At 48.1% G+C, this 13492-nt stretch overlaps 1 protein-coding gene across 1 annotated transcript; it reads left to right on the top strand.

Moving 5' to 3' along the window:
- Nucleotides 1–2233: 2233 nt before the first annotated feature.
- On the top strand, nucleotides 2234–13188 carry Uqcrc1 (ubiquinol-cytochrome c reductase core protein 1). Its single transcript, XM_034483664.2, has 13 exons — nucleotides 2234–2370; nucleotides 2599–2739; nucleotides 6652–6738; nucleotides 8007–8136; nucleotides 8635–8833; nucleotides 9094–9173; nucleotides 10639–10754; nucleotides 10936–11079; nucleotides 11206–11366; nucleotides 11463–11548; nucleotides 12099–12187; nucleotides 12492–12567; nucleotides 12991–13188. The coding sequence occupies exons 1-13, from the start codon at nucleotides 2302–2304 to the stop codon at nucleotides 13053–13055; spliced, it is 1443 nt and encodes a 480-aa protein (XP_034339555.1). The 5' UTR covers nucleotides 2234–2301; the 3' UTR covers nucleotides 13056–13188.
- The last annotated feature ends 304 nt before the right edge of the window (nucleotides 13189–13492 follow it).

A 13492-nucleotide genomic window follows, 5' to 3' on the forward strand; every position in this document is an offset into this window, starting at 1 on the left:
ATTAACGGCCCACTAATAGTAATAGATGAACCGTAGGGACGTAAGATGTCAGTCAAGGAACGGTTGGCTCACTAACACAAAGAGCACACGGGATCTCTATACCATCTGCTCACAGTAGTTCTGTAAGTGTAAAACTGCTCTGAAAATGGCTCCGTAGACAAAGGTGCTTTCTGTACATGCCTGGTGACCCAAATTTGACCCCTGGAATCTATGTAAAGGTGGAAGGAGACAATGGACTCCCCAAAGGTGTTCTTTGACCTTTGAACACTCGTGGGGACACCCCCCCACACACACACGCATACATCATGTGCACATACACAAATAATAGATAAAAATAATCTTAAACAAGAAAATCATATTTTCAAAAAGCTGAAAGAGAGCTAATGACTTAGCGCAGTTGGTAGTATTTACCTAATGTTTGTGAGAACCTGGCTTTACCCTTCAGCGCCACAGAAATCAGTTGGTGGCACTTGCCTCTGATCTTATTACTTGGGAGGGGGAGGTAGAAAGATCAGAAGTTCAAGGTCATCCTAGGCTTCAAAGTAAATTTGAGGCCAGCTTGGGCTACACATGACCCTTTCCAAGAAAAGGAAGCAGGTAACTTAGGGGTGTGTGTGTGTGTGTGTGTGTGTGTGTGTGTGTGTGTTTGAGACAGGGCTTCACTATATATTCCCGGCTCATTGTATATACCAGGCTATCCTGGAACTCAAAAGATTATTTGCTTCTGCCTCTTGAGTACTGGGATTAAAGGCATTTACTATTTACTACCACATCCAGCAACTTAGAAGGTTTTGTTTCACTTTATTTTCCTCTCTCTTTTTTAAAAATTTATTTATTTTTATTCTTTAATCCTTGTTTTTAAAGTCCAGATTTCCAGACTTCATCTCCCTCCTGGTCTGCATACCTCCCCACGCCCCCCCTCACCAAGCACTCCCTATCCCACACCTCCTCAGGCACCCAGTCTCCAAGAGGGTGCTCCCATCCCCCACCTCCACCTCACCAGGTCTTCCCACTCCTTGGGGCCTCAAATCTCTCAAGGGTTAGGTGCATCTTCTCTCACTGAGACCAGACCAGGCAGTCCTCTGCTGTATATGTGTCATGTGTCAAGGGCTTCATTATCAGTTGGTGTATGCTGCCTAGTTGGTGGTTCAGTGTCTAAGAGATTCCCGGGATCTAGATTAGTTGAAACTGCTGATCTTCCCATGCCGCCCTTCTCCTCAACTTCTTCCAGCTTTTCCCCAATTCAACCACAGGGGTCCCCAGCTTCCACCCAATGGTTGGGTGCTAGTATCTGCATCTGACTCTTTCAGCTGCTTGTTGGGCCTCTCAGAGGGCAGCCATGCTAGGCTCCTGTCTCACTCAGGATGATATTTTCTAGTTCCATTCATTTGCCTGCAAAACTCACGATGTCCTTGTTCTTAATAGCTTAGTATTCCACTGTGTAAACAAACCACATTTTCTGTATTCATTCTCCTACTGTGGGACATCTGGATTGTTTCCTTTCTAAATCATACTTTTAGTCCACAAAATCTCAATCAATACATGCTAAGTATCTTTTGACTGATGTCAGATAGTTTTTTTTTTAATGTTTTGAAATAATCACAAATATAGAAAAGACTTTTTTTTTTTGGTTTAGTTTTGTTTTCCAAACAAGGAGTCTTATGTCACAAATTACCTCTACATTGTTCCTTTTTACATACAAACTTTTTTTTCCCCGTACATTTTGGAGACACCATCTTACCCAACCCAGGGTCGTTTTGAACTCCTTACACAGGAGAGGATGTCCTTAAACTCCTGATTGTTCTGTGTCTCCATTTCCCAAGTGCTGACATTCAATACTACTCTGGCAGTGTATTATTAAGCGTCTTTCAAGTCAACCATTTAAACATATTTTATTCTTTTAAACTAACTTTAGTGGACACCTTGCACAGACAGGCAAGTGCTTTGCCTTGGGCTCCATGTGTGCGGAGCCGCTGTCCTCCAGGCTCTGAGCTGGAGGACATACAGTGTATCTGAGCTGCTGCTGACATACAGTGCATCTCTCGCAGTCGCACACCGCCTCCCTCAGGTGGAAGAAGGCGATGAATGGGACCGCCGAAGGGCCAGTCGCAGGTTGATTGTCAGGTGTACCGAGGCTCTCTCAGAGACACACGGACTAAATGACGACATGGGATTAATTCTTGCGAATGGACTTGCTGTCCACACGGGGGCGATCGAGCACCGAGTCTTCCTTACAGCGCCTGCGCCTCAGACTCCACTCTGCGCATGCGTAGCGGGCTTTACGCTGACGGAAGTTAGAAGATGGCGGCGTCCGCGGTCTGCCGAGCGGCCTGCTCCGGGACGCAAGTGCTACTTCGCACCCGCCGCTCGGTGAGCTGGCAGCGAGACGTCGGGCTGCGGGGCTCAGGGGTTCCTCACGCAGATAAGGAGCAGGCTGTTCCAGCAGTGGCGGGTCGGAGTGGGGAGGTCGCAGGGGTCAGGGCCGTGGGAAGGTCATGGCGGAGGGCGGGGATGGATATCTTCTCCGGCTTGTGGGTGACAGCCGAGGTCCCAGAGGTTTGGAGAGCAGTTCTTATAATGGTCGCCTTCTTCCTTTAGCCGGCTCTGCTGAGGTTACCTGCCTTGCGAGGTACCGCAACCTTCGCCCAGGCCCTCCAGAGCGTGCCGGAGACCCAGGTCAGCATCTTGGACAACGGGCTGCGCGTGGCCTCAGAGCAGTCCTCGCATCCTACCTGCACGGTGAGTGTTTGCCAGTCCTCTAGATGAGACCCGCCGCGTTGTCCCAGGTTGGGATGTGACCTTGGGCTCCAGTCTTACGTTTTGGGTGGAGACTGGCTTACTGCCGGGTTTGTCCCCTTACCTGACTTCAACCCTGCTTTAACTTCACAGCGGCAACCTGCCAGCCAACATTATGAGGCTTGCCAAGGACGGGGCCGAATTCTTTTCCAGCTTTTTATTCTACCTGCCCGAGAGAAGTGATTATTGTCTTACAACGAAAAAGAATGAGATTTCACAGACTTTAGGTTATTTACAGAAAGGCATCCAGATCTATTAGAGTCACCACCTAGGTAGGCTATGTAATTTGTAGGCTTAACCAGGGATGCACTTCAAGAAATGCCTCTGAGGGCCTGCAAGATGGCTCAGTGGGTAAAGAGCTTGGTACTCAAGAATGGGGACCTAATTTTGGATCCCCAGTGTTGTGATTTAGGTCTAACACCAGTACTTTGAAGGGTGTCTAGCTAGTCTTTTACCTGTATGAGTGATTTACCCAAATGTGTGACTGTGCACCACTTGCATGCCTGATGTCCGCAAGACAGACCTTGGACTCGGAGATCCATCTGCATCTGCTCCCCAGGTGCTGGGGATTAAAGACATGAGCCTCCACTGCTTAGCTCAAAAGTAAAAAATTCTTAAAACAAAACAAAAACCAAGGCATAGAGTAATAAGGGAAAGCAGCCAGTTTCCTCTGCCCGTCACTGATCCTTGTATGGTGGAGTGTGCACACGCATGTATGTGCTACACTTGCACACAGGAAATAAATGCCTCTGAAAGACAGGGAATGTGACTCGGATGGGACCTTTGCCTGGTGAGTATAAAGCCTTGAGCTTGATACATCACACTGAAGGAAAAAAATGCTTTTGCAGATTACAGTGAGTTGGATGATTATCCAAAAATTGTTGCAAATCTTGACCACTAGATTGCTCTTTGGTTAAGGGGGCTGCTCTTGCACAGGATCAGATCTCAGTTCCAGCATCCTCATTGGGCAGCTTCCAACCACCTGTGACTCTCCAGGAGAGCTGACACTTGCTTCTGCCCTTCCCCACTTCTCGCTTTCCTGGGTGCCTGTGTACACTGGTGCACACAAACACAAAGGCTTTATTTAAACTTGCAAATTGAGTGGTGGCTCTCAGCCAGCTATAACTCCACAGGCGCGCGCGCATGCACACACACACACACACACACACACAGGCAAAACACTCATCCACATAAAATAATGAATGTAGAAATTGGAAATCTTCAAAATGTAGTCAAGAATTGAAATCTTTACTAGGAGTGTGAGAAAACTCCCAAGAACCAATCTTCCCAACCCAGTTAGTTTTGTTTTGTTTTGTTTTTCAATACAGGGTTCCTCTGTGTAGCCCCAGCACGCTAGTGTTCTGGCACTCTCTGTAGATCAGGTTGGCCTCACTCACAGAGATCTGCCTGCCCTTGTTTCCTGGATGTTGTGATTGAAGGTGTGTGCACCACTGCCTGCCTAGGGTTATGTATTTTTGTCTGATTCTTTTCTTTTTCTAGAAACAAATAATGACTTGTGATATAATTGTTACCAAACACAGGATATGGTGGGAGGTAATTTCCTTGATATGTGGAACCGACATGAATAGACTCAGAACCTACTATGAAGCTTAGTAAGTCATGTTCTATGCCACAGACTCTGAGATACCATGATTATGCTTCCACTACAAAGAAAGGACGGTGTCAGTTGAAAGTCAAAGAATACTGTAGATTGTAATCTAAGATGATAGATTTAAAGGGAATATTTGGGGCTAGAGCGTTGGCTCAGTGATTAACGTCACTGGCTGTGCATTCACAAGAGCACCCAGGTAACACGCTGGGAGTCCTGCAAACGTCCAGCTTTGGAGGATATGGTATATTTTCTGGCCAACATGTGAACACAGGCACCCTCACCTACACACAGGCGCACATACATTCACACACAAAGTAAAAGGCATGTTTATCTGAACCTATACTACACAGTGATATATCAGCATCTATTTGCAAAGTTTGTGAAAAACTTAAGTTAACTGTGAACAGATAATAAAAAGTGTGACCATGTGGATAGTAGTGTGTATCACAGCACATCAGGAGAATGTTCACGATTCTTGCATGCCTGTGATCCTTTTACTTGAGAGATGGGGGCAGAGGGATCAGGAGTTCAATGCCATCATCAGCTACAGAATGATGACGAGGGTCAGTTTGAGTTATGTGGGCACTCTGTCTCAAAAAAGAAAAAAAAACACATCAGAATATTAAGATTCATAATAAGATTGTAAGTAGAAGCAGGTGGATCCTTTAGTTCAAGGCCAGCCAGGGCTACATAGTGAGATCCTATCTCAAAAGTTGAAAGGAATATTAAGATTGTTATTCTGGAGCACAGTGGGGTGTGTGTATGCATAGAGATGGCTTGTGAGTTAGAAGCTTATGTTGCTTTTGCAGAAGACTCAAGTTCTGTTCTCAGCACCCACTTCAAGTGGCTTCTAATTGACTGTAACTCCAGCTCCAAGGGATCTCCACAGACACTACACCTAGAATGCACATACTCATAGCGTATCCACATTTAAGAAGACATTTATATAGAGTGGAAGGAAAACACCTAGCATTTGATATGTTAAACGTACGAGTGACTAAAACTTCTTTTAGGCCTGGAGATATCCATCAGTGGTAAAGTAATTGCTGAGTATTCATGAGACTTTGCATGTCATCACCAGTGCTGAAATACGATGAAGTGTTAATGAAGCCAAGCCGGGCACTGTGGGATGTGCCTGGAGTCACAGAGATTGAGAGGTTAAGAGATAAGGGTTGCTTTGATCCAGAAGTTCAGGACCAGCCTAGCAATGTGGGAAGATCCATGTGGAAAAGTTACTGAGCCCTCATTAGAGGGTCTCACTATGAAAGTTGCCTTCCTCTTTGTTCTCTCTATGTGACCCTGGCTGGCCTGGAACCTGCCTCTGCTAGGATTAAACGTGTGTTCCACCACACCCTGCTTCAGTACTGTCTTAAAATGATGAAATACAAAGTATCCAAGCCAGTAGCTTCCTCTCCTGATGAGAGAATAAAACCATCAGAACAAGGCAAGGTATATTGGGTTTTGGTTTTTTATCTTGTTTTGTTTTTGAGACAGGGTCTTGGTGTGTTGCACAGGCTAACTTTGAACTCACAATCCTGCTTCTTCTGCCTTCCAGAGTGCTAAGCTTACAGATGTGGGACACCACACTTAGCTCAAATATGAATGTAGAAAATAAACTATTGTCTGCAAGTGATAGGCTTTATTATAGAAGGAAATAGGTTAACTAAAAATTATAGTTGTGGAGCCAAGTAAATGGGCACAGTTGAAAATAAGGCAGGGTGAGTGGGCTGGAGAGATGGTTCAGGGATTGCAAGCACTGACTGCTCTTCCAGAGGACCCTGGTTCAATTCCCAGCACCCACATGGCAGCTCACAACCATCTGTAACTCCTGTCTCTGGGGGGATTCAACACCTGCACACAGATGCACATGCAATCAAAACACCAATGTATGTAAAAATAAATTATTTTTAAAAGAAAGCAGGAGGGGTTTCTGTGAGTTCAAGGCTAGAAGCCTAAAGATAAGCACCAGAAGTATCCCTGGATGTTTCTGCTGCCCTGTGAGGGAATGGGGCAGGTCAAAGAGGTGAGGCCGTATGACTAGTCTGGCTCCTTCCCTGTGCTGTGACCCTCTTGTCCCTCTGATTATAGGGGTCTTAATGGAGCAGCCCTCCCCACATCACCATCAGTGAGGGCTCACATGAAACCTGTGCTATTACTCCTGGTGTGACCGGGAGCTAGACTGACGGCTGGTTCCTTTTTTTTTTTTTTTTTTTTTTTTTTTTTTTTTTGGTGCTCTTGTCCAGGTGGGAGTGTGGATTGACGTTGGCAGCCGCCATGAGACTGAGAAGAACAATGGAGCAGGTTACTTTTTGGAACATCTGGCTTTCAAGGTAAGTCTTGTGAGGTCCATGTTGTCACTCAGATTAGGGCTGCCTGCCTCAAAGGCCAAAGATATAAAAATTAGTCTCCTGATTGTGGACCTTTTGGGACATAGTCTCTGGCTACCCTTCTGGAAGGAGCCAAATGTTTTTGTGAGTGAGTGCTTATCTGATGAGCCCTGAGTAAGGTCAGTCTATCACAGCAGGGAATAGAGTGGCCGGAACTTAGAACAGCCAGTCACATCACATCCCCAGTGAAGAGCAGAGAGACTGGATGCTTGCCTCCTGCTTACGCTCAGCTAGCTGTCTTCAGTCTTAGGGCCTGCTCCTTAGAGAGTGGCCATTTCCACAGACTATCCTGATTTAAATAATCCCTCATTAAGATTCTCCGCAGTGATGCTAGGTTGTGTCAAGTTGATGGTTAAAACCATCACACTAGGCTTGTGTGCCTGCGTACATGGAGACTTAATGAACTTGCCACATGTATGCATATGCATTATAACAAACTTGCAGGCGTGGTCATGCTTCCTGGCTTGTGACATATCACACTCTCTGTAGATTATCTACATTCCTGAGTTGGGAAGCAGAGGCTCGAGTTTGGTTTTTGTTTGTTTGTAAGTAGCAAAAAAGTCGAGGCAAGTATGTGGCGTGGAGGAATGTGGAGCCAGAACCTACAGCCCATTTAGGTATGTTGTCACAGACACCTGTGCAGGGGTAACATGTGCTGTGAGGCAGTACCATGAGAGAATCCGTGCCTCACACACATGGGACCAGGGTGGGTCTTACAGAGTGGCTGCTAACATACATGAGTGAATAGCATGGCTGGGACACATGTGTGGAGATTATCTGACCATGGCTGTCAGTAAGGAGAGCATGGAGTACTGGAAAAGTCAGGCTGCTGGGTGAGCTCTGGTTACTAGGCAACACTTGCTGCAGCCATGCTGTTTCTCCTGTCACTGACTGTCTCTACCCATTGGTCCATGATGCTGTCTGCTCAGCTGAGGCCTATTGGCCTATTTAATGTAATAGACTGCTGAGGGAGCTATGTACTGGGTGTCAAAGGAATGCATTGAAGGTGGACTCCTGTACTCTGTGACTCCTGGTTGGATATTCTTTTTTTAATGTATACTGTATACTTACCTATTGGATCTCCTGGAACTGGGGTTATGGATGGTTGTGAGCCACTATGTGGGTGCTGGGTGTGGAACCTGGATCCAAGTGCTCTTAGCCCTGAGCCATCTCTTTAGCCCCTGATTGGTCCTCTTGATATCTGATTCCAGGGAACAAAGAACCGGCCTGGCAATGCCTTAGAGAAGGAGGTAGAGAGTATTGGGGCTCATCTTAATGCCTACAGCACTCGGGAGCACACTGCTTACCTCATCAAGGCACTGTCCAAGGACCTGCCAAAAGGTAACGCCTGGAAGAAGGTGTGGGCACAGGGCAGGTCTCCAGGGATGCAGAAGTCAGGCTCCCAAGAGCTCCAGGACTGTCTGCAGAATAGGACTTACTGATGGAGCTGTGGCCTTGTTGCAAGTGTACAACAGTGGGAGGTGCCAGGCTTACAGATTTTATACTGACATTGTCTCTACTGAGCACCTAAATATGTCGGTTTTTAAACGGTTTAAATTGTGTGTGTGCATTGGTGTGTTTGGTCACAGGTAACTTGCAGGAGTCAGTTCGTTCTGTCTGCCATGTGGGTTCTCGCACTCAGACTCAGGTTGTTAGACTTGGAAGCAAATGCTCTTACTCACTGAGTCAGCTCTTAGGTCTTTTGAGACAACGAACCATTATGTGGCTCAAGTTGGCTTTGAGCTCTGTACCCTCAGTGATCCTCCTAGTTTGGTTTCCTGAAAGCTGGGATTAGGAGTGTGCACCACCATGCCTATTAACACATTTTTCTGTGTCCAGTTGTGGAGCTCCTGGCAGATATTGTGCAGAACAGTAGTCTGGAAGACTCGCAGATCGAGAAGGAACGAGACGTGATCCTGCGGGAGATGCAGGAAAATGATGCCTCTCTGCAGAATGTGGTCTTCGATTACCTGCATGCAACAGCATTCCAGGGCACACCTCTAGCCCAGGCTGTGGAGGGGCCCAGTGAGAACGTCAGGTGAAATAATGCACGTCTCCGTCAGCCATGTGTCCTTTAGGTTGTCTAGTTGTCTGTGTTGTTTGTTTTCCTAATTTATACAAATTTTGAATGGCCATCTGGTCCTAAGACCCTGTTAGTCTAGGGTTTTCACGTGAATCTTGGGCTCTGTTGAGGATATCTTTCCATGCATGTCCTGACACTCTGAGGGAGAGAATAGCTAGCTGTCCCCTCAGCTTGCGGTGGAGTGAGAGGACTTGACTCGGCTGTGTGTCTTGCAGGAGGCTGTCGCGGACAGACTTGACTAACTACCTCAACAGGCATTACAAAGCTCCCCGAATGGTGCTGGCTGCTGCTGGAGGTGAGTGATGGGTTTGCTGAAGCCCTGGACAGGTGGGCCCAAACCTTGCTCATCAGTGTGTAGATCTTCTAGTTCTGAACATAGCAGACTCCAGGGGACTCTGTTCTTGTCCTGTCATTAAGGTTTGTGACTCTTCTTATCTGCTTGGAGATGAGGTCCTGTGCTGGGGTCTGGAGACCTCTGGAGCTGGCATGCAGGTGCTCCTTCTCTAGAACATGCCTCAGTTTGGCTCTCACTCCTGCGCAGGCCACAAACCTCTCTTAGCTCACCTAGCCCTAGAATACTGTTTGTGGGCTGGTGGAAGATATAACGGCTTATTCTTATAGCCCTTGCCATTGGGTGCCACAGACATTGGCTCTGTGATAATGTACATTTGATGGTGACTGGGGCCACCCTAACAGGGAAGCATGGGATCACAGCAGAGGTTTTAATGGGAGCTTAGAATTAGAGGCGGGTGGGGAGCACTTGTCATTCAAACAGATTTCTGAAGGGTGGAAGGATGGAAGGATGGAAGTTGTCAGTTTAGTGGGGGAATTGGGCCACGGGGAGATGTATACACTAAGACTTGCTCTGCTGCTGAGAGTCGTGTGTGTGTGTGTGTGTGTGTGTGTATGTGTGTGTACGTGTGTGTACATCTAAGGACAGCTCGTCGTAGTTGGTCTTTCCGTCTACCCTGTGGATCTCAGGGATCACATTCAGTTATTAGACTTGGCAACAGATGCCTTTACCTGTTGAGTTACGGGTTGGCCCAGAGATTTATTTAGATATTTGTTTATGTAAATGTGTGTGTCTGTGTATATATGACACAAGCATGTGTGTGCTCATGGGGGCCAGAAGACAATGTTAGATCCTGTGGAGTGAGTCACATGAAGCTGTGCCCTCCCTGACATTGATGCCAGGCATTGAACTCAGGTCAGTGGAGGAGCAGGAAGCTCTCCTGACTGCCGAGCCTGGCTCCAGCCCCACTTCTATTTGTGGGGCTTAGATTGTGTCTAAGGCAAGAGCTCTAACCACTCAAGTATCCTCCCATCTTCTAACATACATTTTAAAAGATTTACTTATGTGTATGTATGTTTTGCCTGCCTGGATGTCTGTGTACCACATGGGCATGGTGTTTACAGAAGTCAGAAGAGGGACTCAATGTGGAACTAGAGTTATATATGGTTATAAACCATCATGTAGGTCTTTGGAACCAATCCTTGGTCTGCAAGAACAAGTATTCTTAACTGCTGAGCCATTTTTCCATATTCCCCACCCTCCAAGTCTATTTTTTTTTTTTTTTAAGTTCACTGTGCCTAAGGCCATGGGCTGTTTTGCCCCAAGGTGCCTATCTTGCCTTGAGACACTGTCTATCTGTGGCTCGTCTCTCCCCTCCTCCTGTTCTGATGCCGTGTTCCTGCTCCAGTCTGATTTCTCTTCCCTGTGCTTGGACTGGGTGACCACTGATATCCTGTGTTCCCTGCAGGGGTGGAACACCAGCAGCTGCTAGACCTTGCTCAGAAATACTTCAGCAGTGTCTCCCGAGTGTATGAAGAGGATGCTATACCTGGTGTAACTCCATGTCGCTTCACTGGCAGTGAGGTATGTTGCCTGGTAGCAGGGCTGGTGCTCTGAGCTGGGCACCTCTGGGAGAACCCTTGAGTACATAGTTGTCTTTGCAACGTCAGATTCCTCAGGATGTTGGCAAGGGGTCCAGCATCTCCCATCCTTTGTTTTCCCAGGAGGTCTGGTTGCCTCTCAGCCTTGACATGTGTTGTTTCAGATCCGCCATCGTGATGATGCCCTGCCTTTGGCCCACGTGGCCATTGCAGTAGAGGGACCTGGCTGGGCTAACCCAGACAATGTGGCCCTCCAAGTGGCCAATGCCATCATAGGCCACTATGACTGCACTTACGGTGGTGGAGTGGTAAGAGCCAGGAACAGCCTTTGGGACTTGCCCTCAGCAGAGGGTGCTGGGTTGTGGTTTATGAGTTATGGAACTTAGGATATGTGCCACAGATATGAGGGTGCTTCTGATCCTTGCCTCTGGCAGCACCTGTCCAGCCCGCTGGCTTCCGTTGCTGCAGCTAACAAGCTTTGCCAGAGTTTCCAGACCTTCAACATCTCCTACTCTGAGACTGGGTTGCTGGGCGCACACTTTGTCTGTGATGCCATGAGCATCGATGACATGGTCTTCTTCCTGCAAGGCCAGTGGTGAGTCTCACCATATGTACGGGTGATTGGCTGGGACACTGGAGTCTCCCAGCATGAGCATCACTTCAACCCCCTCCCCACCCCCACCTGCTTCAGGATGCGCCTGTGCACCAGTGCTACAGAGAGTGAGGTGACTCGGGGCAAAAACCTCCTTAGGAATGCCTTGGTGTCTCATTTGGATGGTAAGTCCTGCATCCTCTACAGTATCTCCCAGAAGCGACCACTGTGACTCAAGCTTAGAAAGGAAAATTACACTTGTAATTCCAGCATTTGGAAGATAAGCCAGGAAGATCACGCTTCTTACCCTTAGCTACAAAGTAAGTTCAGGGCCAGACAATAGTGTAGGAGACCTTATCTTAAAAAGAAGAAGCTGGGCATTTCCAGCACTCTAGAGTCAGAGGCAGGAAGATCTTTGTGGGTTAGAGAGGCCAGCTTGGTCTACTTATCAAATTCCTGGTCAGTTAAGGCTACATAGCAAGACCTTGCCACAAAAGAAAACAAGAAGAAAAAAAGAGAGGGAGGGAAAGAAGACTTTAAGGCCACAGATACTCTGCCACCCCCGATGTGGGTGTTTGGAGCTTCAGGTGCAAGTGGAGGTAGCCCAGGTCAGTAGCGCACTACTGTTGTTCTGAAACGAGGGTTGTGGTCTGGGGTCAGAGCATGGTTCTATAGGTCTTTGTGGGTCCAAGATTGGACCAAGCAGATCTATAAGCTTTTCCATTTTTCTTGAAGGCACCACCCCAGTGTGTGAAGACATTGGTCGCAGCCTCCTGACTTATGGCCGCCGCATCCCTCTGGCTGAGTGGGAAAGCCGGATTGAGGTAATTGGACCCCTGGAAGAGGGTCTGGAACTGTAGGTTGGTGGGCCTCTGCAGAATTGGGGTTGGAATCTGATACAAGCGAGATTGCTCCCATAAGCATCTGTTATCCAAGGCAGCTGCCATTTGCAGGGGTAATTAGAGAGTTACTGATGGCTGTGGACATAGGCAGAGAGAACCCTGTACATTCACCCTTTGGGGAGAGGAACAGCTCCAAAGAACAAGTACATGTGGGTTGACTCAAGGAAGTACTGGCTGAGAGGTGCCCAGTGCCTGTCATTGTGCTCTCTCCGCCCCCCCCCCATAGGAGGTGGATGCCCAGATGCTGCGTGATGTTTGCTCCAAGTACTTTTATGACCAGTGTCCAGCTGTGGCTGGATATGGTAAGTTGTCTAGAAGGTCTGTCCTCTGTTATTTTTCTCAGGCCCCTCACCCTTCTGCTCCCCCATTCACAACTTATACTTCAAGAAGGAAGTTGGGGCTCTCTCCAGTAACCTAGCTGCCAGAGAGTTCTTTTTCAGAAAACCTGTCTAAACAGTTCCCAACTCCCTGCCAAGCTACTTCCATTAATACCCCACCCATCCCCAGCCCACCAGGTAACAGGTACCCTGCATGTGGGGTGGGGCTGCCAGAGCCAGAGCATGAAAGGACAGGCTCTGCACCCCGGGGAATGTGTTCCTCCTCCTTTCACTCAAAGCCTGTCTTGTGCTGCTCTGGGCAGCCACTCTGAGCTGGGTGTGGCACAGGGCCAGGTGTCCCTGTACAGGCCAGGCACTCCACCCTGACGCCCCGCCTTATCCCCACAGGCCCCATCGAGCAGCTCCCAGACTACAACCGGATCCGTAGTGGCATGTTCTGGCTGCGCTTCTAGGCAGGAAGTCTGCGCAGGCAGCCTGGCAGCCAGGAAGGCGGGGCCGGGGACTCCGGGTCCCTGCCACAGACAATGCCACTCCTGCTGCTCAGCTGTGTGCAGCCAGTTACCACCAATAAAGTCCTGTTGAGAACTGTGTTGTCCTTCTTTAGAGTTGGCATGGGATCCGCTGGGAGCAAAGACTTCCCTCACATTCTGCACCCTCTGAATCCTTCGGCCTTCCCATAGTCTCCTGTGTCCTCAGCCAGGGCCAAGCATGGAGGCTGCAACAGAGGCCGGAAGCCTTTGATGCTTGCAGGGAGTTTGCCCAGATGTTTCCACTCAGCTACATGGGGGACATTCCTCATCCAGCTTGTCCCAGGAATGGGATGTGGGAGTTATGGAAACTACAGGCCAGCCTGTACCCTGTTGTCCCAGTGTGGAAATTAGGAGCTTAT

The sequence above is a fragment of the Arvicanthis niloticus genome, chromosome 21 (assembly GCF_011762505.2).
Source record: "Arvicanthis niloticus isolate mArvNil1 chromosome 21, mArvNil1.pat.X, whole genome shotgun sequence".
In the NCBI taxonomy this organism is placed as follows: domain Eukaryota; kingdom Metazoa; phylum Chordata; class Mammalia; order Rodentia; family Muridae; genus Arvicanthis; species Arvicanthis niloticus.